Source organism: Scyliorhinus torazame, unplaced genomic scaffold (genome assembly GCF_047496885.1).
Source record: "Scyliorhinus torazame isolate Kashiwa2021f unplaced genomic scaffold, sScyTor2.1 scaffold_1736, whole genome shotgun sequence".
Classification (NCBI taxonomy): Eukaryota; Metazoa; Chordata; class Chondrichthyes; order Carcharhiniformes; family Scyliorhinidae; genus Scyliorhinus; species Scyliorhinus torazame.
In genome coordinates, this window is record NW_027309463.1 from 1,686 (window position 1) to 27,500 (window position 25,815).

Sequence of the window (25,815 nt, forward strand, 5' to 3'; positions counted from 1 at the left end):
TGTGCGTGCGTGCGTGCGTGTGTCTGTGTGTGTGCGTGTGTGTGTGTGTCTGTGCATGTGTCTGTGTGTCTGTGCGTGTGTGTCTGTGTGTGTGCGTGTCTGTGTGTGTGTGTGTGTTTCTGCGTGTGTGTGTGTGTTTCTGCGTGTGTGTGTGTCTGTGTCTGTGTGTGTGTGTGTCTGTGTGTCTGCGTGTCTGTGCGTGTGTCTGTGTGTCTGTGTTTGTCTGTGTGTGTGTGTCTGTGTGTGTCTGTGTGTGTCTGTGTGTGTGTGTCTGTGTTTGTGTGTGTGCGTGTCTGTGTGTGTGTGTGTCTGTGTGTGTGTTTCTGTGTGTGTGTGTCTGTGTGTGTGTGCGTGTGTCTGTGCGTGTGTATCTATGTGTGTGCGTGCGTGTGTGTCTGTGTGTGTGCGTGTCTGTGTGTGTGTGTGTGTGCGTGCCTGTGTCTATGTCTGTGTGTGTGTCTGTGTGTGTCTATGTCTGTGTGTGTCTGTGTGTGTGCGTGTCTGTGCGTGTGTCTGTGTGTCTGTGTTTGTCTGTGTGTGTGTGTCTGTGTGTGTGTGTGTCTGTGTTTGTGTGTGTGCGTGTCTGTGTGTGTGTATGTCTGTGTGTGTTTGTCTGTGTGTGTGTGTGTCTGTGTGTGTGTGCGTGTGTGTCTATGTGTGTGCGTGCGTGTGTGTCTGCGTGTCTGTGTGTATGTGCGTGTGTGTATGTGCGTGTGTGTCTGTGTGTGTGCGTGTCTGTGTGTCTGTGTGTGTGTGTGCGTGCCTGTGTCTATGTCTGTGTGTGTGTCTGTGTGTGTGTGTGTCTGTGTCTGTGTGTCTGTGTCTCTGTGTGTGTCTGTGTGTGCGCCTGTGTGTGTGTGTGTGTCTGTGTGTGTGTGTCTGTGTGTGTGTGTGTGTCTGTGTGTGTGTGTCTGTGTCTGTGTGTGTGTGTCTGTGTGTGTGTGTGTGTGTCTGTGTGTGTGTGTGTGTGTGTCTGTGTGTGTGTGTCTGTGTGTGTGTGTGTGTGTCTGTGTGTGTGCGTCTCTCCTTAAACATCACCGATCTCCCCTTGCTTCCCCGTTACGGCGGGGGTACTTTCCCAGCATTCCACGCTGTAAGGAATGGCCTCTCATTGCCCCAGGGGGCCTTCAGTTCTTGCCGAGGGGAGGGGCGTCCTCAGCTGGGTTAAACCCTCCCTCCGCCCATCAAGCAGGGCGACAGAGGGAGTCCGTCACCCATGGATTCCTGCTCAACCCTTCAACAGGGAGCTCAGAGGGGGGAGTCTGGCTCCAGTGGTACTGAGGTCAACTGGGGACCTCCCCCAGTACAACTGGGGTCTCCAGCATGGCGTGGGATTGGAATATGGAACCCGCGCCAGTGGTGTCCACGGTAACGATGGTACCAGATCCAAACTTACCTTGGCCATGTAGAAATCTCCTCCGCCAATCCCGCACCCAACATCCAGGACGGTCTGACCCGGCAACAAGGTCAACTTCTCCACAAACTCCTGTCCCAAAGGCAGAGAGAACAGTCGTTAGAATGTCAGGAAAGATCGATGGGGGCCGAATGTGGGGCTCGCTCCCACGGGGAGTGGGGAGAATGTGGGACTCGCTCCCACGGGGAGTGGGGAGAATGTGGGACTCGCTCCCACGGGGAATGGGGAGAATGTGGGACTCTCTCCCACAGGAGTGGGGAGAATGTGGGACTCGCTCCCACAGGGAGTGGGGAGAATGTGGACTCGCTCCCACCGTGAGTGGGGAGAATGTGGGACTCGCTCTCACGGGGAGTGGGGAGAATGTGGGACTCGCTCCCATGGGGAGTGGGGAGAATGTGGGACTCGCTCCCACGGGGAGTGGGGAGAATGTGGGACTCGCTCCCACGGGGAGTGGGGAGAATGTGGGACTCGCTCCCACGGGGAATGGGGAGAATGTGGGACTCGCTCCCGCAGGGAGTGGGGAGAATGTGGGACTCGCTCCCACGGGGAGTGGGGAGAATGTGGGACTCGCTCCCACCGTGAGTGGGGAGAATGTGGGACTCGCTCCCACGGGGAGTGGGGGAGAATGTGGGACTCGCTCCCTGGGGGAGTGGGGGGGAATGTGGGACTCGCTCCCACGGGGACCGGGGAGAATGTGGGACTCGCTCCCACGGGGAGTGGGGAGAATGTGGGACTCGCTCCCACGGGGAGTGGGGAGAATGTGGGACTCACTCCCACGGGGAGTGGGGAGAATGTGGGACTCGCTCCCACGGGGAGTGGGGAGAATGTGGGACTCGCTCCCACCGTGAGTGGGGAGAATGTGGGACTCGCTCCCACGGGGAGTGGAGGAGAATGTGGGACTCGCTCCCTGGGGGAGTGGGGGGGAATGTGGGACTCGCTCCCACGGGGAGCGGGGGAGAATGTGGGACTCGCTCCCACAGGGAGTGGGGAGAATGTGAGACTCGCTCCCACGGGGAGTGGGGAGAATGTGGGACTCGCTCCCACAGGGAGTGGGGAGAATGAGGGGGATGGAGAGGGGGTTGGTGGTGAGAGGGTTGGGGGGTGGTCTCTCTGCCCTCGGGGATTGGGGAGGTACCTTGGTGGTGACGAGTCCTCCACTGCTGACGTATCCATCGCCGAATATCTTCTCGTAGCGCAGGATGCTGCGGCGAGAATACTGCTTACTGTCCAGGAACTGCTGGAAGGTTTGGTAGCCCTGATTGGCGGAGGGATCACGGACGATCTTCTGCAGGAGCCAACACACCTGGTTCTGGTTCTGTTTTAACTGAGCGAAGATTCGGAAGATTCTTAATGTGAGGGAGAGACGAGCGAGAGACCCCCCACTACCCAGACACCCGAGACCCCCCCACACCCCAGACACCCGAGACCCCCCACTCCCCAGAGACCCCCCACTCCCCAGAGACCCCCCACTCCCCAGACACCCGAGACACCCCACTCCCCAGACACCCGAGACCCCCCCACTCCCCAGACACCCGAGACCCCCCACTCCCCAGACACCCGAGACCCCCCACACCCCAGACACCCGAGACCCCCCACTCCCCAGACACCCGAGACCCCCCACTCCCCAGACACCCGCCAGACCCCCCCCACTCCCCAGACACCCGAGACCCCCCACTCCCCAGAGACCCCCCACTCCCAGACACCCGAGACCCCCCACTCCCCAGACACCCGAGACCCCCCCACACCCCAGACACCCGAGACCCCCACTCCCCAGACACCCGAGACCCCCCACTCCCAGACACCCGAGACTCCCCACTCCCCAGACACCCGAGACCCCCCACTCCCGGACTCCCGAGACCCCCCACTCCCCAGACACCCGAGACCCCCACTCCCAGACACCGAGAGCCCCCACACCCCAGACACCCGAGACCCCCCCACTCCCCAGACACCCGAGACCCCCCACTCCCCAGACACCCGAGACCCCCCACTCCCCAGACACCCGAGACCCCCCACACCCCAGACACCCGAGACCCCCCACTCCCCAGACACCCGAGACCCCCCACTCCCCAGACACCCGAGACCCCCCACTCCCCAGACACCCGAGACCCCCCACACCCCAGACACCCGAGACCCCCACTCCCCAGACACCCGAGACCCCCCACTCCCCCAGACACCCGAGACACCCCCACTCCCGGACACCCGAGACCCCCCACTCCCCAGACACCCGAGACCCCCCACTCCCCAGACACCCGAGACCCCCACTCCCCAGACACCCGAGACCCCCCACTCCCAGACCCCCCACTCCCCAGACACCCGAGACCCCCCACTCCCCAGACACCCGAGACCTCCCACACCCCAGACACCCGAGACCCCCCACTCCCCAGACAACCCGAGACCCCCACTCCCCAGACACCCGAGACACCCCACTCCCGGACACCCGAGACCCCCCACTCCCCAGACACCCGAGACCCCCCCACTCCCCAGACACCCGAGACCCCCCACTCCCCCAGACACCCGAGACCCCCCACTCCCCAGACACCCGAGACCCCCCACTCCCCAGACACCCGAGACCCCCCCCACTCCCCATACACCCGAGACCCCCCCACTCCCCAGACACCCGAGACCCCCCACTCCCCAGACCCCCCACTCCCCAGACACCCGAGACCCCCCCACTCCCCAGACACCCGAGACCCCCCACTCCCCAGACCACCCGAGACCCCCCACACCCCAGACACCCGAGACCCCCCACACCCCAAACACCCGAGACCCCCCACACCCCAGACACCCGAGACCCCCCACTCCCCAGACACCCGAGACCCCCCACTCCCCAGACACCCGAGACCCCCACTCCCCAGACACCCGAGACCCCCCGCTCCCCAGACACCCAAGACCCCCCACTCCCGGACACCCGAGACCCCCCACTCCCCAGACACCCGAGACCCCCCACTCCCCAGACACCCGAGACCCCCCACTCCCAGACACCCGAGACCCCCCACTCCCGGACACCCGAGACCCCCCACTCCCCAGACACCCGAGACGCCCCACTCCCCAGACACCCGAGACCCCCCACTCCCAGACACCCGAGACCCCCCACTCCCAGACACCCGAGACCCCCCACTCCCCAGACCCCCGAGACCCCCCACTCCCGGACACCCGAGACCCCCCACTCCCCAGACACCCGAGACCCCCCCCACACCCCAGACACCCGAGACCCCCCCACTCCCCAGAGACCCCCACTCCCCAGAGACCCGAGACCCCCCCACTCCCCAGAGACCCCCCACTCCCCAGACACCCCGAGACCCCCCCACTCCCCAGAGACCCCCCACTCCCCAGACACCCGAGACCCCCCACTCCCCAGAGACCCCCCACTTCCCAGACACCCGAGACCCCCCCACTCCCCAGAGACCCCCCACTACCCAGACAACCAGGAGCCCCCCCCACTCCCCAGAGACCCCGACCCCCCCCACTCCCCAGAGACCCCCCAGACACCTGACACCCCCCCACTCCCCAGAGACCCCCCCACTCCCCAGACACCCTCCCACTCCCCAGACACCCCGAGACTCCCCCACTCCCCAGAGACCCCCCCACTCCCCAGAGACCCGCCCACTCCCCAGACACCCGAGACCCCCCCCACTCACCCAGACACCCGAGACCCCCCACTCCCCAGAGACCCCCCACTGCCCAGACACCCGAGAGACCCGCCCACTCCCCAGAGACCCGAGAACCCCCCACTCCCCAGTGACCCCCCCACTGCCCAGACACCCGAGAGACTCCCCAGACACCCGAGACCCCCCACTCCCCAGAGACACCCCCACTCCCCAGACACCCGAGAGATCCGCCCACTCCCCAGAGACCCGAGAACCCCCCACTCCCCAGAGACCCCCCACTCCCCAGACACCCGAGCCCCCCACTCCCCAGAGACCCGAGAACCCCCCACTCCCCAGAGACCCCCCACTCCCCAGATACCCGAGACCCCCCACTCCCAGAGACCCCCACTCCACAGACACCGGAGACCCCCCCACTCCCCAGAGAACCCCCACTCCCCAGACAAATGAGACCCCCCACTCCCCAGAGACCCCCCACTCCCCAGAGACCCCCCCCACTCCCCAGACACCCGAGACCCCCCCACTCCCCAGAGACCCCCCACTGCCCAGACACCCGAGACCCCCCCACTCCCCAGACACCTGAGACCCCCCCACTCCCCAGAGACTCGAGACCCCCCACTCCCCAGAGAACCCCACTCCCCAGACACCCGAGACCCCCCCACTCCCCAGAGACTCGGGACCCCCCACTCCCCAGAGACCCCCACTCCCCAGAGACCCGAGAGACCCCCATTTCTCCAGCACCCGAGACCCCCCCACTCCCCAGAGACTCGAGACACCCCCACTCCCCAGAGACCCCCACTGCCGAGACACCTGAGACCCCCCCACTCCCCCGACACCCGAGACCCCCCCACTCCCCAGACACCCGAGACCCCCCACTCCCCAGAGACCCCCCACTCCCCAGAGACCCCCCACTCCCCAGACACCCGAGACCTCCCCACTCCCGAGACACTCGAGACCCCCCACTCCCCAGACATCCGAGGCCCCCCCACTCCCCAGACACCCGAGCCCCCCAACTCCCCAGACACCCGAGACCCCCAACTCCCCAGACACCCGAGACCCCCCCACTGCACAGTGACCCCCCCCACTCCCCAGAGACCCCCCCACTCCCCAGACACCCGAGAGACCCCCCAACAATCCGACCCTGCGGCTGGGTTCCCTCCCTTCTCCAAGACCCTCCACCAGCACCTCCTCAAATCCCCCTCCCCGCCCCTCCCTCCCAACTCCCTCCGCCCCTCCCTCCCCCACTCCCACCCCACTCCCTCCGCCCCTCCCTCCCCACTCCCTCCGCCCGTCTGCCCCTCCCTGCCCCTCCCTCCGCCCCTCCCTCCCCCACTCTCTCCCTCCCTCCGCCCGTCTGCCCCTCCCTCCCCACTCCCTCCGCCCCTCCCTCCCCACTCCCTCCGCCCCTCCCTCCCCACTCCCTCCGCCCCTCCCTCCCCACTCCCTCCGCCCGTCTGCCCCTCCCTCCGCCTCTCCCTGCCTCTCCTTCCGCCCCTCCCTGCCCCTCCCTCCGCCCCTCCCTCCGCCCGTCTGCCCCTCCCTCCCCACTCCCTCCGCCCGTCTGCCCCTCCCTCCGCCTCTCCCTGCCCCTCCCTCCGCCCCTCCCTCCGCCTCTCCCCGCCCCTCTCCCCGCCCCTCCCTCCGTCCCTCCCTCCGCCCCTCCCTCCGCCCCTCCCTCCGCCTCTCCCCGCCCCTCGCCCCGCCCCTCGCCCCTCCCTACCTTGATGTAGGTCTGTACAGATTTGCTTATCACAATCTCGAATCCCCAGAGAGGTTGAGTGTCTGACCCGGCCCCGACCACACTGGAGGTTAGAATGTGATTATAATCCGCCGGCAATCTGTAAACGGTGGGATTAAACTTCCTCCTCACATTACCTCAGTCACAAGAGGGAGACAAAAAAAAACTTCATTATAATCACATCTAGAACGTTACAACAGGAAACAGGCCATTCTGCCAATCGGCTGATCCCCCCCTCGAGCCACTTCCCACTGACCCCCCCCTCCCTCCCAACACCTCCCCTCACATTCTCCCCCACTCCCCGTGGGAGCGCGTCCCACATTGTCCCCCACTCCCCGTGGGAGCGAGTCGCACATTCTCCCCCACTCCCCGTGGGAGCGAGTCCCACATTCTCCCCCACTCCCCGTGGGAGCGAGTCCCACATTCCCCCCACTCCCCGTGGGAGCGAGTCCCACATTCTCCCCACTCCCCGTGAGAGCGAGTCCCACATTCTCCCCATTCCCCGTGGGAGCGAGTTCCACACTCTCCCCACTCCCCGTGGGAGCGAGTCCCACATTCTCCCCACTCCCCGTGGGACCAAGTCCCACATTCTCCCCTCTCCCCGTGGGAGCGAGTTCCCCATTCTCCCCACTCCCCGTGGGAGCGAGTCCCACATTCTCCCCACTCCCCGTGGGAGCGAGTCCCACATTCTGCCCACTCCCCGTGGGAGCGAGTCCCACATTCTCCCCTCTCCCCGTGGGAGCGAGTCCCACATTCTCCCCACTCCCCGTGGGAGCGAGTCCCACATACTCCCCGTGGGAGCGAGTCCCACATTCTCCCCCACTCCCCGTGGGAGCGAGTCCCACGTTCTCCCCACTCACATTCTGCCCTCTCCCCGTGGGAGCGAGTCTCACATTCTCCCCTCTCCCCATGGGAGCGAGTCCCACATTCTCCCCACTCCCCGTGGGAGCGAGTCCCATATACTCCCCGTGGGAGCGAGTCCCACATTCTCCCCTCTCCCCGTGGGAGCGAGTCCCACATTGTCCCCACTCCGCGTGGGAGCGAGTCCCACATTCTCCCCCACTCCCCGTGGGAGCGAGTCCCACATTCTCCCCACTCCCCGTGGGAGCGAGTCCCACATTCTGCCCTCTCCCCGTGGGTGTGAGTCCCACATTCTCCCTCCCCCCGTGGGAGCGAGTCCCACATTCTCCCCACTCCCCGTGGGAGCAAGTCCCACATTCTCCCCCACTCCCCGTGGGAGCGAGCCCCACATTCTCCCCCACTCCCCGTGGGAGCCATTCCCACATTCTCCCCCACTCCCCGTGGGAGCAAGACCCACATTCTCCCCCACTCCCCGTGGGAGCGAGTCCCACATTCCCCCCACTCTCCGTGGGAGCGAGTCCCACATTCTCCCCGCTCCCTGTGGGAGCGAGTCCCACATTCTCCCCGCTCCCTGTGGGAGCGAGTCCCACATTCTCCCCCACTCCCCGTGGGAGCAATTCCCATATTCTCCCCGCTCCCCGTGGGAGCGAGTCCCACATTCTCCCCCACTCCCCGTGGGAGCGAGTCCCACATTCTCCCCACTCCCCGTGGAGCGAGTCCCACATTCTCCCCCACTCCCCGTGGGAGCGAGTCCCACATTCTCCCCACTCCCCGTGGGAGCGAGTCCCACATTCTCCCCACTCCCCGCGGGAGTGAGACCCACATTCTCCCCCACTCCCAGTGGGAGCGAGTCCCACATTCTCCCCACTCCCCGCGGGAGCGAGACCCACACTCTCGGGGGGTAGATTGTGGAGCGTTGGATGTCGGGGGGCGATTGCGACAGGGTCCTCCCCATGCCCAGCTCGGAGCTCACAAATCAGCAGATCGACCCAAGCAGGTGGTCAGTTTTGGGTGCCCGCTCAATCGCGCCAGCAGTCCACCCCCTTACCCGACTGGTAGAAGCAGGACTCCCTGAAGAAGAGGTAGCCCCCAGGCCTCAGCCAAGACAGCAAGCGTCGGGTCAGTTCCATCAGTTCCACGTCCGTCAGGTACATGAAGAGCCAGTTGGAGAAGATGAGGTCAAAGCTGGAAGAGGCCACAGAGACCCACTGGTCATGGTGGGACAATCGTTGAGCACCGGCAGCTCGGAGCGTCTACAAAGCCTGCGGCCTAGTCGCGATGTGAGGGGAGGGAGATTCCAACTGGTCAAAACTCTGGTAACCCGGAGAGCAAACTCTCAGAATCACCCTGCCCGAGGCTGGGTCTGACCATTCACGAGGGACATTGCAATCCGCACCATTCAATGTGAGACACGGCACAGAAAAGGAGGCCCAACCCCTCCCAGGGCTGTGGGAGCGCAGCACTGTCAGAGGGTCAGTACTGAGGGAGTGCCGCACTGTCAGAGGGTCAGTACTGAGGGAGTGCCGCACTGTCAGAGGGTCAGTACTGAGGGAGTGCTGCACTGTCAGAGGGTCAGTACTGAGGGAGTGCCGCACTGTCAGAGGGTCAGTACTGAGGGAGTGCCGCACTGTCAGAGGGTCAGTGCCGAGGGAGAGCCGCACTGTCAGAGGGTCAGTACTGAGGGAATGCCGCACTGTCAGAGGGTCAGTACTGAGGGAGTGCTGCACTGTCAGAGGGTCAGTACTGAGGGAGTGCCGCACTGTCAGAGGGTCAGTACTGTGGGAGCGCAGCACTGTCAGAGGGTCAGTACTGAGGGAGTGCCGCACTGTCAGAGGGTCAGTACTGAGGGAGTGCCGCACTGTCAGAGGGTCAGTACTGAGGGAGAGCCGCACTGTCAGAGGGTCAGTACTGAGGGAATGCCGCACTGTCAGAGGGTCAGTACTGAGGGACTGCTGCACTGTCAGAGGGTCAGTACTGAGGGAGTGCCGCACTGTCAGAGGGTCAGTACTGTGGGAGCGCAGCACTGTCAGAGGGTCAGTACTGAGGGAGTGCTGCACTGTCAGAGGGTCAGTACTGAGGGAGTGCCGCACTGTCAGAGGGTCAGTACTGAGTGAGTGCCGCACTGTCAGAGGGTCAGTACTGAGGGAGCGCCGCACTGTCAGAGGGTCAGTACTGAGGGTGTGCCGCACTGTCGGAGGGTCAGTACTGAGGGAGTGCCGCACTGTCAGAGGGTCAGTACTGAGGGAGTGCCGCACTGTCAGAGGGTCAGTACTGAGGGAGTGCCGCACTGTCAGAGGGTCACTACTGAGGGAGCGCCGCACTGTCAGAGGGTCAGTACTGAGGGTGTGCCGCACTGTCAGAGGGTCAGTACTGAGGGAGCGCCGCACTGTCAGAGGGTCAGTACTGAGGGAGTGCCGCACTGTCAGAGGGTCAGTACTGAGGGAGTGCTGCACTGTCAGAGGGTCAGTACTGAGGGAGTGCCGCACTGTCAGAGGGTCAGTACTGAGGGAGTGCCGCACTGTCAGAGGGTCAGTACTGAGGGAGTGCCGCACTGTCAGAGGGTCAGTACTGAGGGAGTGCCGCACTGTCAGAGGGTCAGTACTGAGGGAGCGCCGCACTGTCAGAGGGTCAGTACTGAGGGAGTGCAGCACTGTCAGAGGGTCAGTACTGAGGGAGTGCCGCACTGTCAGAGGGTCAGTGCTGAGGGAGTGCAGCACTGTCAGAGGGTCAGTACTGAGGGAGTGCCGCACTGTCACAGGGTCAGTACTGAGGGAGTGCTGCACTGTCAGAGGGTCAGTACTGAGGGAGTGCCGCACTGTCAGATGGTCAGTACTGAGGGAGTGCCACACTGTCAGAGGGTCAGTACTGAGGGAGCGCCGCACTGTCAGAGGGTCAGTACTGAGGGAGCGTGCACTGTCAGAGGGTCAGTACTGAGGGAGTGCTGCACTGTCAGAGGGTCAGTAGTGAGGGAGTGCTGCACTGTCAGAGGGTCAGTACTGAGGGAGTGCTGCACTGTCAGAGGGTCAGTACTGAGGGAGTGCTGCACTGTCAGAGGGTCAGTACTGAGGGAGTGCTGCACTGTCAGAGGGTCAGTACTGAGGGAGTGCCGCACTGTCAGAGGGTCAGTACTGAGGGAGTGCAGCACTGTCAGAGGGTCAGTGCTGGGGGAGTGCCGCACTGTCAGAGGGTCAGAACTGAGGGAGCGCCGCACTGTCAGAGTCAGTACTGAGGGAGTGTCGCACTGTCAGAGGGTCAGTACTGAGGGAGTGCTGCACTGTCAGAGGGTCAGTACTGAGGGAGTGCCGCACTGTCAGAGGGTCAGTACTGAGGGAGTGCTGCACTGTCAGAGGGTCAGTGCTGGGGGAGTGCCGCACTGTCAGTGGGTCAGTACTGAGGGAGTGCTGCACTGTCAGAGGGTCAGTACTGAGGGAGCGCCGCACTGTCAGAGGGTCAGTACTGAGGGAGTGCCGCACTGTCAGAGGGTCAGTACTGAGGGAGTGCCGCACTGTCAGAGGGTCAGTACTGAGGGAGCGCCGCACTGTCAGAGGGTCAGTACTGAGGGAGTGCTGCACTGTCAGAGGGTCAGTACTGAGGGGGTGCCGCACTGCCAGAGGGTCAGTACTGAGGGAGTGCCGCACTGCCAGAGGGTCAGTACTGAGGGAGTGCTGCACTGTCAGAGGGTCAGTACTGAGGGAGTGCCGCACTGTCAGAGGGTCAGTACTGAGGGAGTGCCGCACTGTCAGAGGGTCAGTCCTGAGGGAGTGCCGCACTGTCAGAGGGTCAGTACTGAGGGAGTGCCGCACTGTCAGAGGGTCAGTGCTGAGGGAGTGCCGCACTGTCAGAGAGTCAGTACTGAGGGAGTGCCACACTGTCAGAGGGTGAGTACTGAGGGAGTACCGCACTGTCAGAGGGTCAGTGCTGAGGGAGCGCCGCACTGTCAGAGGGTCAGTACTGAGAAAGTGATGCACTGTCAGAGGGTCAGTACTGAGGGAATGCCGCACTGTCAGAGGATCAGTACTGAGGGAATGCCGCACTGTCGGACGGTCAGTACTGAGGGAGTGCTGCACTGTCAGAGGGTCAGTACTGAGGGAGCGCCGCACTGTCAGAGGGTCAGTACTGAGGGAGTGCCGCACTGTCAGAGGATCAGTACTGAGGGAATGCCGCACTGTCGGACGGTCAGTACTGAGGGAGCGCCGCACTGTCAGAGGGTCAGTACTGAGGGAGCGCCGCACTGTCAGAGGGTCAGTACTGAGGGAGTGCCGGACTGTCAGAGGGTCAGTACTGAGGGAGCGCCGCACTGTCAGAGGGTCAGTACTGAGGGAGTGCCGCACTGTCAGAGGATCAGTACTGAGGGAATGCCGCACTGTCGGACGGTCAGTACTGAGGGAGCGCCGCACTGTCAGAGGGTCAGTACTGAGGGAGTGCGGCACTGTCAGAGGGTCAGTACTGAGGGAGTGCCGCACTTTCAGAGGGTCAGTACTGAGGGAGGGCCGCATTGTCAGAGGGTCAGTACTGAGGGAGGGCCATACTGTCAGAGGGTCAGTACTGAGGGAGGGCCATACTGTCAGAGGGTCAGTACTGAGGGAGTGCCGCACTGTCAGAGGTTCAGTACTGAGGGAGAGCCGCACTGTCAGAGGGTCAGTACTGAGGGAGAGCCGCACTGTCTGAGGGTCAGTACTGAGGGAGTGTCGCACTGTCAGAGGGTCAGTACTGAGGGAGTGCCGCACTGTCAGAGGGTCAGTACTGAGGGAGTGCTGCACTGTCAGAGATCAGTATTGAGGGAGTGCCGCACTGTCAGAGGGTCAGTACTGAGGGAGTGCCGCACTGTCAGAGGGTCAGTACTGAGGGGGCGCCGCACTGTCAGAGGGTCAGTACTGAGGGAGTGCCGCACTGTCAGAGGGTCAGTGCTGAGGGAGTGTCGCACTGTCAGAGGGTCAGTACTGAGGGAGTGCCGCACTGTCAGAGGGTCAGTACTGAGTGAGTGCCGCACTGTCAGAGGGTCAGTACTGAGGGAGCGCCGCACTGTCAGAGGGTCAGTACTGAGGGTGTGCCGCACTGTCGGAGGGTCAGTACTGAGGGAGTGCCGCACTGTCAGAGGGTCAGTACTGAGGGAGTGCCGCACTGTCAGAGGGTCAGTACTGAGGGAGTGCCGCACTGTCAGAGGGTCACTACTGAGGGAGCGCCGCACTGTCAGAGGGTCAGTACTGAGGGTGTGCCGCACTGTCAGAGGGTCAGTACTGAGGGAGCGCCGCACTGTCAGAGGGTCAGTACTGAGGGAGTGCCGCACTGTCAGAGGGTCAGTACTGAGGGAGTGCCGCACTGTCAGAGGATCAGTACTGAGGGAATGCCGCACTGTCGGACGGTCAGTACTGAGGGAGCGCCGCACTGTCAGAGGGTCAGTACTGAGGGAGCGCCGCACTGTCAGAGGGTCAGTACTGAGGGAGTGCCGGACTGTCAGAGGGTCAGTACTGAGGGAGCGCCGCACTGTCAGAGGGTCAGTACTGAGGGAGTGCCGCACTGTCAGAGGATCAGTACTGAGGGAATGCCGCACTGTCGGACGGTCAGTACTGAGGGAGCGCCGCACTGTCAGAGGGTCAGTACTGAGGGAGTGCGGCACTGTCAGAGGGTCAGTACTGAGGGAGTGCCGCACTTTCAGAGGGTCAGTACTGAGGGAGGGCCGCATTGTCAGAGGGTCAGTACTGAGGGAGGGCCATACTGTCAGAGGGTCAGTACTGAGGGAGGGCCATACTGTCAGAGGGTCAGTACTGAGGGAGTGCCGCACTGTCAGAGGTTCAGTACTGAGGGAGAGCCGCACTGTCAGAGGGTCAGTACTGAGGGAGAGCCGCACTGTCTGAGGGTCAGTACTGAGGGAGTGTCGCACTGTCAGAGGGTCAGTACTGAGGGAGTGCCGCACTGTCAGAGGGTCAGTACTGAGGGAGTGCTGCACTGTCAGAGATCAGTATTGAGGGAGTGCCGCACTGTCAGAGGGTCAGTACTGAGGGAGTGCCGCACTGTCAGAGGGTCAGTACTGAGGGGGCGCCGCACTGTCAGAGGGTCAGTACTGAGGGAGTGCCGCACTGTCAGAGGGTCAGTGCTGAGGGAGTGTCGCACTGTCAGAGGGTCAGTACTGAGGGAGTGCCGCACTGTCAGAGGGTCAGTACTGAGTGAGTGCCGCACTGTCAGAGGGTCAGTACTGAGGGAGCGCCGCACTGTCAGAGGGTCAGTACTGAGGGTGTGCCGCACTGTCGGAGGGTCAGTACTGAGGGAGTGCCGCACTGTCAGAGGGTCAGTACTGAGGGAGTGCCGCACTGTCAGAGGGTCAGTACTGAGGGAGTGCCGCACTGTCAGAGGGTCACTACTGAGGGAGCGCCGCACTGTCAGAGGGTCAGTACTGAGGGTGTGCCGCACTGTCAGAGGGTCAGTACTGAGGGAGCGCCGCACTGTCAGAGGGTCAGTACTGAGGGAGTGCCGCACTGTCAGAGGGTCAGTACTGAGGGAGTGCTGCACTGTCAGAGGGTCAGTACTGAGGGAGTGCCGCACTGTCAGAGGGTCAGTACTGAGGGAGTGCCGCACTGTCAGAGGGTCAGTACTGAGGGAGTGCCGCACTGTCAGAGGGTCAGTACTGAGGGAGCGCCGCACTGTCAGAGGGTCAGTACTGAGGGAGTGCAGCACTGTCAGAGGGTCAGTGCTGAGGGAGTGCAGCACTGTCAGAGGGTCAGTACTGACGGAGTGCCGCACTGTCACAGGGTCAGTACTGAGGGAGTGCTGCACTGTCAGAGGGTCAGTACTGAGGGAGTGCCGCACTGTCAGATGGTCAGTACTGAGGGAGTGCCACACTGTCAGAGGGTCAGTACTGAGGGAGCGCCGCACTGTCAGAGGGTCAGTACTGAGGGAGCGTGCACTGTCAGAGGGTCAGTACTGAGGGAGTGCTGCACTGTCAGAGGGTCAGTAGTGAGGGAGTGCTGCACTGTCAGAGGGTCAGTACTGAGGGAGTGCTGCACTGTCAGAGGGTCAGTACTGAGGGAGTGCTGCACTGTCAGAGGGTCAGTACTGAGGGAGTGCTGCACTGTCAGAGGGTCAGTACTGAGGGAGTGCCGCACTGTCAGAGGGTCAGTACTGAGGGAGTGCAGCACTGTCAGAGGGTCAGTGCTGGGGGAGTGCCGCACTGTCAGAGGGTCAGAACTGAGGGAGCGCCGCACTGTCAGAGTCAGTACTGAGGGAGTGTCGCACTGTCAGAGGGTCAGTACTGAGGGAGTGCTGCACTGTCAGAGGGTCAGTACTGAGGGAGTGCCGCACTGTCAGAGGGTCAGTACTGAGGGAGTGCTGCACTGTCAGAGGGTCAGTGCTGGGGGAGTGCCGCACTGTCAGTGGGTCAGTACTGAGGGAGTGCTGCACTGTCAGAGGGTCAGTACTGAGGGAGCGCCGCACTGTCAGAGGGTCAGTACTGAGGGAGTGCCGCACTGTCAGAGGGTCAGTACTGAGGGAGTGACGCACTGTCAGAGGGTCAGTACTGAGGGAGCGCCGCACTGTCAGAGGGTCAGTACTGAGGGAGTGCTGCACTGTCAGAGGGTCAGTACTGAGGGGGTGCCGCACTGCCAGAGGGTCAGTACTGAGGGAGTGCTGCACTGTCAGAGGGTCAGTACTGAGGGAGTGCCGCACTGTCAGAGGGTCAGTACTGAGGGAGTGCCGCACTGTCAGAGGGTCAGTCCTGAGGGAGTGCCGCACTGTCAGAGGGTCAGTACTGAGGGAGTGCCGCACTGTCAGAGGGTGAGTACTGAGGGAGTACCGCACTGTCAGAGGGTCAGTGCTGAGGGAGTGCCGCACTGTCAGAGAGTCAGTACTGAGGGAGTGCCACACTGTCAGAGGGTGAGTACTGAGGGAGTACCGCACTGTCAGAGGGTCAGTGCTGAGGGAGCGCCGCACTGTCAGAGGGTCAGTACTGAGAAAGTGATGCACTGTCAGAGGGTCAGTACTGAGGGAATGCCGCACTGTCAGAGGATCAGTACTGAGGGAATGCCGCACTGTCGGACGGTCAGTACTGAGGGAGTGCTGCACTGTCAGAGGGTCAGTACTGAGGGAGCGCCGCACTGTCAGAGGGTCAGTACTGAGGGAGTGCCGCACTGTCAGAGGATCAGTACTGAGGGAATGCCGCACTGTCGGACGGTCAGTACTGAGGGAGCGCCGCACTGTCAGAGGGTCAGTACTGAGGGAGCGCCGCACTGTCAGAGGGTCAGTACTGAGGGAGTGCCGCACTGTCAGAGGGTCAGTACTGAGGGAGCGCCGCACTGTCAGAGGGTCAGTACTGAGGGAGCGCCGCACTGTCAGAGGATCAGTACTGAGGGAATGCCGCACTGTCGGACGGTCAGTACTGAGGGAGCGCCGCACTGTCAGAGGGTCAGTACTGAGGGAGTGCGGCACTGTCAGAGGGTCAGTACTGAGGGAGTGCCGCACTTTCAGAGGGTCAGTACTGAGGGAGGGCCGCATTGTCAGAGGGTCAGTACTGAGGGAGGGCCATACTGTCAGAGGGTCAGTACTGAGGGAGGGCCATACTGTCAGAGGGTCAGTACTGAGGGAGTGCCGCACTGTCAGAGGGTCAGTACTGAGGGAGAGCCGCACTGTCAGAGGGTCAGTACTGAGGGAGAGCCGCACTGTCTGAGGGTCAGTACTGAGGGAGTGTCGCACTGTCAGAGGGTCAGTACTGAGGGAGTGCCGCACTGTCAGAGGGTCAGTACTGAGGGAGTGCTGCACTGTCAGAGATCAGTATTGAGGGAGTGCCGCACTGTCAGAGGGTCAGTACTGAGGGAGTGCCGCACTGTCAGAGGGTCAGTACTGAGGGGGCGCCGCACTGTCAGAGGGTCAGTACTGAGGGAGTGCCGCACTGTCAGAGGGTCAGTGCTGAGGGAGTGTCGCACTGTCAGAGGGTCAGTACTGAGGGAGTGCCGCACTGTCAGAGGGTCAGTACTGAGGGAGTGCCGCACTGTCAGAGGGTCAGTACTGAGGGAGTGTCGCACTGTCAGAGGGTCAGTACTGAGGGTGTGCCGCACAGTCAGAGGGTCAGTACTGAGGGGGTGCCGCACTGCCAGAGGGTCAGTACTGAGGGAGTGCTGCACTGCCAGAGGGTCAGTACTGAGGGAGTGCTGCACTGTCAGAGGGTCAGTACTGAGGGAGTGCCGCACTGTCAGAGGGTCAGTACTGAGGGAGTGCCGCACTGTCAGAGGGTCAGTACTGAGGGAGCGCCGCACTGTCAGAGGGGCAGTACTGAGGGAGTGCCGCACTGTCAGAGGGTCAGGACTGAGGGAGTGCCGCACCGTCAGAGGGTCAGTGCTGAGGGAGTGCCACACTGTCAGAGGGTCAGTGCTGAGGGAGTGCCACACTGTCAGAGGGGCAGTACTGAGGGAGTGCCGCACTGTCAGAGGGTCAGTACTGAGGGAGCGCCGCACTGTCAGAGGGGCAGTACTGAGGGAGTGCCGCACTGTCAGAGGGTCAGTACTGAGGGAGTGCTGCACTGTCAGAGATCAGTATTGAGGGAGTGCCGCACTGTCAGAGGGTCAGTACTGAGGGAGTGCCGCACTGTCAGAGGGTCAGTACTGAGGGGGCGCCGCACTGTCAGAGGGTCAGTACTGAGGGAGTGCCGCACTGTCAGAGGGTCAGTGCTGAGGGAGTGTCGCACTGTCAGAGGGTCAGTACTGAGGGAGTGCCGCACTGTCAGAGGGTCAGTACTGAGTGAGTGCCGCACTGTCAGAGGGTCAGTACTGAGGGAGCGCCGCACTGTCAGAGGGTCAGTACTGAGGGTGTGCCGCACTGTCGGAGGGTCAGTACTGAGGGAGTGCCGCACTGTCAGAGGGTCAGTACTGAGGGAGTGCCGCACTGTCAGAGGGTCAGTACTGAGGGAGTGCCGCACTGTCAGAGGGTCACTACTGAGGGAGCGCCGCACTGTCAGAGGGTCAGTACTGAGGGTGTGCCGCACTGTCAGAGGGTCAGTACTGAGGGAGCGCCGCACTGTCAGAGGGTCAGTACTGAGGGAGTGCCGCACTGTCAGAGGGTCAGTACTGAGGGAGTGCTGCACTGTCAGAGGGTCAGTACTGAGGGAGTGCCGCACTGTCAGAGGGTCAGTACTGAGGGAGTGCCGCACTGTCAGAGGGTCAGTACTGAGGGAGTGCCGCACTGTCAGAGGGTCAGTACTGAGGGAGTGCCGCACTGTCAGAGGGTCAGTACTGAGGGAGCGCCGCACTGTCAGAGGGTCAGTACTGAGGGAGTGCAGCACTGTCAGAGGGTCAGTACTGAGGGAGTGCCGCACTGTCAGAGGGTCAGTGCTGAGGGAGTGCAGCACTGTCAGAGGGTCAGTACTGACGGAGTGCCGCACTGTCACAGGGTCAGTACTGAGGGAGTGCTGCACTGTCAGAGGGTCAGTACTGAGGGAGTGCCGCACTGTCAGATGGTCAGTACTGAGGGAGTGCCACACTGTCAGAGGGTCAGTACTGAGGGAGCGCCGCACTGTCAGAGGGTCAGTACTGAGGGAGCGTGCACTGTCAGAGGGTCAGTACTGAGGGAGTGCTGCACTGTCAGAGGGTCAGTAGTGAGGGAGTGCTGCACTGTCAGAGGGTCAGTACTGAGGGAGTGCTGCACTGTCAGAGGGTCAGTACTGAGGGAGTGCTGCACTGTCAGAGGGTCAGTACTGAGGGAGTGCTGCACTGTCAGAGGGTCAGTACTGAGGGAGTGCCGCACTGTCAGAGGGTCAGTACTGAGGGAGTGCAGCACTGTCAGAGGGTCAGTGCTGGGGGAGTGCCGCACTGTCAGAGGGTCAGAACTGAGGGAGCGCCGCACTGTCAGAGTCAGTACTGAGGGAGTGTCGCACTGTCAGAGGGTCAGCACTGAGGGAGTGCTGCACTGTCAGAGGGTCAGTACTGAGGGAGTGCCGCACTGTCAGAGGGTCAGTACTGAGGGAGTGCTGCACTGTCAGAGGGTCAGTGCTGGGGGAGTGCCGCACTGTCAGTGGGTCAGTACTGAGGGAGTGCTGCACTGTCAGAGGGTCAGTACTGAGGGAGCGCCGCACTGTCAGAGGGTCAGTACTGAGGGAGTGCCGCACTGTCAGAGGGTCAGTACTGAGGGAGTGACGCACTGTCAGAGGGTCAGTACTGAGGGAGCGCCGCACTGTCAGAGGGTCAGTACTGAGGGAGTGCTGCACTGTCAGAGGGTCAGTACTGAGGGGGTGCCGCACTGCCAGAGGGTCAGTACTGAGGGAGTGCTGCACTGTCAGAGGGTCAGTACTGAGGGAGTGCCGCACTGTCAGAGGGTCAGTACTGAGGGAGTGCCGCACTGTCAGAGGGTCAGTCCTGAGGGAGTGCCGCACTGTCAGAGGGTCAGTACTGAGGGAGTGCCGCACTGTCAGAGGGTGAGTACTGAGGGAGTACCGCACTGTCAGAGGGTCAGTGCTGAGGGAGTGCCGCACTGTCAGAGAGTCAGTACTGAGGGAGTGCCACACTGTCAGAGGGTGAGTACTGAGGGAGTACCGCACTGTCAGAGGGTCAGTGCTGAGGGAGCGCCGCACTGTCAGAGGGTCAGTACTGAGAAAGTGATGCACTGTCAGAGGGTCAGTACTGAGGGAATGCCGCACTGTCAGAGGATCAGTACTGAGGGAATGCCGCACTGTCGGACGGTCAGTACTGAGGGAGTGCTGCACTGTCAGAGGGTCAGTACTGAGGGAGCGCCGCACTGTCAGAGGGTCAGTACTGAGGGAGTGCCGCACTGTCAGAGGATCAGTACTGAGGGAATGCCGCACTGTCGGACGGTCAGTACTGAGGGAGCGCCGCACTGTCAGAGGGTCAGTACTGAGGGAGCGCCGCACTGTCAGAGGGTCAGTACTGAGGGAGTGCCGCACTGTCAGAGGGTCAGTACTGAGGGAGCGCCGCACTGTCAGAGGGTCAGTACTGAGGGAGCGCCGCACTGTCAGAGGATCAGTACTGAGGGAATGCCGCACTGTCGGACGGTCAGTACTGAGGGAGCGCCGCACTGTCAGAGGGTCAGTACTGAGGGAGTGCGGCACTGTCAGAGGGTCAGTACTGAGGGAGTGCCGCACTTTCAGAGGGTCAGTACTGAGGGAGGGCCGCATTGTCAGAGGGTCAGTACTGAGGGAGGGCCATACTGTCAGAGGGTCAGTACTGAGGGAGGGCCATACTGTCAGAGGGTCAGTACTGAGGGAGTGCCGCACTGTCAGAGGGTCAGTACTGAGGGAGAGCCGCACTGTCAGAGGGTCAGTACTGAGGGAGAGCCGCACTGTCTGAGGGTCAGTACTGAGGGAGTGTCGCACTGCCAGAGGGTCAGTACTGAGGGAGTGCCGCACTGTCAGAGGGTCAGTACTGAGGGAGTGCTGCACTGTCAGAGATCAGTATTGAGGGAGTGCCGCACTGTCAGAGGGTCAGTACTGAGGGAGTGCCGCACTGTCAGAGGGTCAGTACTGAGGGGGCGCCGCACTGTCAGAGGGTCAGTACTGAGGGAGTGCCGCACTGTCAGAGGGTCAGTACTGAGGGAGTGTCGCACTGTCAGAGGGTCAGTACTGAGGGAGTGCCGCACTGTCAGAGGGTCAGTACTGAGGGAGTGCCGCACTGTCAGAGGGTCAGTACTGAGGGAGTGCCGCACTGTCAGAGGGTCAGTACTGAGGGAGTGTCGCACTGTCAGAGGGTCAGTACTGAGGGTGTGCCGCACAGTCAGAGGGTCAGTACTGAGGGGGTGCCGCACTGCCAGAGGGTCAGTACTGAGGGAGTGCTGCACTGCCAGAGGGTCAGTACTGAGGGAGTGCTGCACTGTCAGAGGGTCAGTACTGAGGGAGTGCCGCACTGTCAGAGGGTCAGTACTGAGGGAGTGCCGCACTGTCAGAGGGTCAGTACTGAGGGAGCGCCGCACTGTCAGAGGGGCAGTACTGAGGGAGTGCCGCACTGTCAGAGGGTCAGGACTGAGGGAGTGCCGCACCGTCAGAGGGTCAGTGCTGAGGGAGTGCCACACTGTCAGAGGGTCAGTGCTGAGGGAGTGCCACACTGTCAGAGGGGCAGTACTGAGGGAGTGCCGCACTGTCAGAGGGTCAGTACTGAGGGAGCGCCGCACTGTCAGAGGGGCAGTACTGAGGGAGTGCCGCACTGTCAGAGGGTCAGTACTGAGGGAGTGCCGCACCGTCAGAGGGTCAGTGCTGAGGGAGTGCCGCACCGTCAGAGGGGCAGTGCTGAGGGAGTGCCGCATTGTCAGAGGGTCAGTACTGAGGGAGCGTGCACTGTCAGAGGGTCAGTACTGAGGGAGTGCTGCACTGTCAGAGGGTCAGTAGTGAGGGAGTGCTGCACTGTCAGAGGGTCAGTACTGAGGGAGTGCTGCACTGTCAGAGGGTCAGTACTGAGGGAGTGCCGCACTGTCAGAGGGTCAGTACTGAGGGAGTGCTGCACTGTCAGAGAGTCAGTACTGAGGGAGCGCCGCACTGTCAGAGGGTCAGTACTGAGGGAGTGCTGCACTGTCAGAGGGTCAGTACTGAGGGAGTGCTGCACTGTCAGAGGGTCAGTACTGAGGGAGTGCCGCACTGTCAGAGGGTCAGTACTGAGGGAGTGCAGCACTGTCAGAGGGTCAGTGCTGGGGGAGTGCCGCACTGTCAGAGGGTCAGTACTGAGGGAGCGCCGCACTGTCAGAGTCAGTACTGAGGGAGTGTCGCACTGTCAGAGGGTCAGTACTGAGGGAGTGCTGCACTGTCAGAGGGTCAGTGCTGGGGGAGTGCCGCACTGTCAGTGGGTCAGTACTGAGGGAGTGCTGCACTGTCAGAGGGTCAGTACTGAGGGAGCGCCGCACTGTCAGAGGGTCAGTACTGAGGGAGTGCCGCACTGTCAGAGGGTCAGTACTGAGGGAGTGCCGCACTGTCAGAGGGTCAGTACTGAGGGAGTGCCGCACTGTCAGAGGGTCAGTACTGAGGGAGTGCCGCACAGTCAGAGGGTCAGTACTGAGGGGGTGCCGCACTGCCAGAGGGTCAGTACTGAGGGGGTGCCGCACTGCCAGAGGGTCAGTACTGAGGGAGTGCCGCACTGCCAGAGGGTCAGTACTGAGGGAGTGCGGCACTGTCAGAGGGTCAGTACTGAGGGAGTGCCGCACTGTCAGAGGGTCAGTACTGAGGGAGTGCCGCACTGTCAGAGGGTCAGTCCTGAGGGAGTGCCGCACTGTCAGAGGGTCAGTACTGAGGGAGTGCCGCACTGTCAGAGGGTGAGTACTGAGGGAGTACCGCACTGTCAGAGGGTCAGTACTGAGGGAGTGCCACACTGTCAGAGGGTGAGTACTGAGGGAGTACCGCACTGTCAGAGGGTCAGTGCTGAGCGAGCGCCTCACTGTCAGAGGGTCAGTACTGAGAAAGTGATGCACTGTCAGAGGGTCAGTACTGAGGGAGTGCCGCACTGTCAGAGAGTCAGTACTGAGGGAGTGCCGCACTGTCGGACGGTCAGTACTGAGGGAGCGCCGCACTGTCAGAGGGTCAGTACTGAGGGAGCGACGCACTGTCAGAGGATCAGTACTGAGGGAATGCCGCACTGTCGGACGGTCAGTACTGAGGGAGCGCCGCACTGTCAGAGGGTCAGTACTGAGGGAGTGCCGCACTGTCAGAGGATCAGTACTGAGGGAATGCCGCACTGTCGGACGGTCAGTACTGAGGGAGCGCCGCACTGTCAGAGGGTCAGTACTGAGGGAGTGCCGCACTGTCAGAGGGTCAGTACTGAGGGAGTGCTGCACTGTCAGAGGGTGAGTACTGAGGGAGTACCGCACTGTCAAGAGGGTCAGTGCTGAGGGAGTGCCGCACTGTCGGACGGTCAGTACTGAGGGAGCGCCGCACTGTCAGAGGGTCAGTACTGAGGGATTGCCGCACTGTCAGAGTGTCAGTACTGAGGGAGTGCCGCACTTTCAGAGGGTCAGTACTGAGGGAGGGCCGCATTGTCAGAGGGTCAGTACTGAGGGAGGGCCGCACTGTCAGAGGGTCAGTACTGAGGGAGAGCCGCACTGTCAGAGGTTCAGTACTGAGGGAGAGCCGCACTGTCAGAGGTTCAGTACTGAGGGAGTGCCGCACTGTCAGAGGGTCAGTACTGAGGGAGTGCCGCACTGTCAGAGGGTCAGTACTGAGGGAGAGCCGCACTGTCAGAGGTTCAGTACTGAGGGAGTGCCGCACTGTCAGAGAGTCAGTACTGAGGGAGTGCCGCACTGTCAGAGGATCAGTACTGAGGGAATGCCGCACTGTCGGACGGTCAGTACTGAGGGAGCGCCGCACTGTCAGAGGGTCAGTACTGAGGGAGTGCCGCACTGTCAGAGGGTCAGTACTGAGGGAGTGCTGCACTGTCAGAGGGTGAGTACTGAGGGAGTACCGCACTGTCAGAGGGTCAGTGCTGAGGGAGTGCCGCACTGTCAGAGAGTCAGTACTGAGGGAGTGCCGCACTGTCAGAGGGTGAGTACTGAGGGAGTACCGCACTGTCAGAGGGTCAGTGCTGAGGGAGCGCCGCACTGTCAGAGGGTCAGTACTGAGAAAGTGATGCACTGTCAGAGCGTCAGTACTGAGGGAATGCCGCACTGTCAGAGGATCAGTACTGAGGGAATGCCGCACTGTCGGACGGTCAGTACTGAGGGAGCGCCGCACTGTCAGAGGGTCAGTACTGAGGGAGCATCGCACTGTCAGAGGATCAGTACTGAGGGAATGCCGCACTGTCGGACGGTCAGTACTGAGGGAGCGCCGCACTGTCAGAGGGTCAGTACTGAGGGATTGCCGCACTGTCAGAGGGTCAGTACTGAGGGAGTGCCGCACTTTCAGAGGGTCAGTACTGAGGGAGGGCCGCATTGTCAGAGGGTCAGTACTGAGGGAGGGCCGCACTGTCAGAGGGTCAGTACTGAGGGAGTGCCGCACTGTCAGAGGGTCAGTACTGAGGGAGTGCCGCACTGTCAGAGGGTCAGTACTGAGGGAGAGCCGCACTGTCAGAGGGTCAGTACTGAGGGAGCGCTGCACTGTCAGAGTGTCAGTACTGAGGGAGTGCCGCACTGTCAGAGGTTCAGTACTGAGGGAGAGCCGCACTGTCAGAGGTTCAGTACTGAGGGAGAGCCGCACTGTCAGAGGGTCAGTACTGAGGGAGGGCCGCACTGTCAGAGGGTCAGTACTGAGGGAGTGCTGCACTGTCAGAGGGTCAGTACTGAGGGAGTGCCGCACTGTCAGAGATCAGTATTGAGGGAGTGCCGCACTGTCAGAGGGTCAGTACTGAGGGAGTGCCGCACTGTCAGAGGGTCAGTACTGAGGGAGCGCCGCACTGTCAGCGGGTCAGTACTGAGGGAGTGCCGCACTGTCAGAGGCTCAGTACTGAGGGAGTGCTGCACTGTCAGAGGGTCAGTACTGAGGGAGTGCCGCACTGTCAGAGGGTCAGTGCTGAGGGAGTGTCGCACTGTCAGAGGGTCAGTACTGACGGAATGCCGCACTGTCAGAGGGTCAGTACTGAGGGAGTGCCGCACTGTCAGAGGGTCAGTACTGAGGGAGCGCCGCACTGCCAGAGGGTCAGTACTGAGGGAGCGCCGCACTGTCAGAGGGTCAGTACTGAGGGAGTGCTGCACTGTCAGAGGGTCAGTACTGAGGGAGTGCCGCACTGTCAGAGGGTCAGTACTGAGGGAGTGCTGCACTGTCAGAGGGTCAGTACTGAGGGAGTGCCGCACTGTCAGAGGATCAGTACTGAGGGAGTGCCGCCCTGTCAGAGGATCAGTACTGAGGGAGTGCAGCACTGTCAGAGGGTCAGTACTGAGGGAGTGCCGCACTGTCAGAGGGTCAGTACTGAGGGAGCGCCGCACTGTCGGACGGTCAGTACTGAGGGAGTGCCGCACTGTCAGAGGGGCAGTACTGAGGGAGCGCCGCACTGTCAGAGGGTCAGTACTGAGGGAATGCCGCACTGTCAGAGGGTCAGTACTGAGGGAGCGCCGCACTGTCAGAGGGTCAGGACTGAGGGAGCGCCGCACTGTCAGAGGGTCAGGACTGAGGGAGTGCCGCACTGTCAGAGGGTCAGGACTGAGGGAGTGCCGCACTGTCGGAGGGTCAGTACTGAGGGAGTGCTGCACTGTCAGAGGGTCAGTACTGAGGGAGCGCTGCACTGTCAGAGGGTCAGTACTGAGGGAGTGCCGCACTGTCAGAGGGTCAGTACTGAGGGAGCGCCGCACTGTCAGAGGGTCAGGACTGAGGGAGTGTCGCACTGTCAGAGGGTCAGTACTGAGGGGGTGCCGCACTGTCAGAGGGTCAGTACTGAGGGAGTGCCGCACTGTCAGAGGGTCAGTACTGAGGGAGCGCCGCACTGTCAGAGGGTCAGGACTGAGGGAGTGTCGCACTGTCAGACGGTCAGTACTGAGGGAGTGCCGCACTGTCAGAGGGGCAGTACTGAGGGAGTGCTGCACTGTCAGAGGGTCAGTACTGAGGGGGTGCCGCACTGCCAGAGGGTCAGTACTGAGGGAGTGCCGCACTGTCAGAGGGTCAGTACTGAGGGAGTGCCGCACTGTCAGAGGGTCAGTACTGAGGGGGTGCCGCACAGTCAGAGGGTCAGTACTGAGGGGGTGCCGCACTGCCAGAGGGTCAGTACTGAGGGGGTGCCGCACTGCCAGAGGGTCAGTGCGGGGGGGGGGGGGGGGGCGGGGTGAGGAGGATGTGTATTTTTGACACAGCGAGTTGTTGTGATCTGGAAGGTTCTCCCCGAAAGGACGGCGGAAGTAGATTCAACAGGAACTTCCAAAAGGGGGGATTGGGGAAATACTGGGAAAGGAGGAATCTGCGGAGCTGTGGGGGAAAGAGCGGGGGGACAGATTGGATACATCTTCCAATGAGCTAGCACAGAGAGGATGGGCTGAATGGCCTCCTCCTGTGAGAATGACAGCCCCGAGGAACACACCGTGTGGGCGTGGGAAGTCGCCACCGCCAAACTCCCGGGGGCCTGCTCGCCAACTGCATTCTGGGAGCAGAGCCTGAGGCCTAACCCTCCCCAGCGCCACAGACCTGCTGCCCGGCAAATCCAGCTGGGTGATGTCGGCCTGTAGGAAGGAGATGTTTAAGTGTTGGCCGTTCAGCTCTCGATTCTTGGCCACGAACTTCTCCATGAAATCCACCGCGGTGACGTGAGTGGCCATGTTGGCGAGGTGCCCCGTGAACCTCCTGATTCGGAAACAGAAAGGACAGACATGGG

At 62.1% G+C, this 25,815-nt stretch overlaps 1 protein-coding gene across 1 annotated transcript; it reads right to left on the reverse strand.

The window, feature by feature from the left end:
• Positions 1-1,381: 1,381 nt before the first annotated feature.
• Positions 1,382-25,785, reverse strand: LOC140407647 (uncharacterized; the record flags this gene model as incomplete). The annotated part of the gene is made up of 5 exons (XM_072494983.1): positions 25,629-25,785; positions 8,667-8,803; positions 6,740-6,894; positions 2,550-2,738; positions 1,382-1,486 (listed from the first exon to the last, which is right to left on the reverse strand). Coding segments are annotated over exons 1-5 (717 nt in total), but the record flags the coding sequence as incomplete, so codon positions are not given.
• Positions 25,786-25,815: the final 30 nt, after the last annotated feature.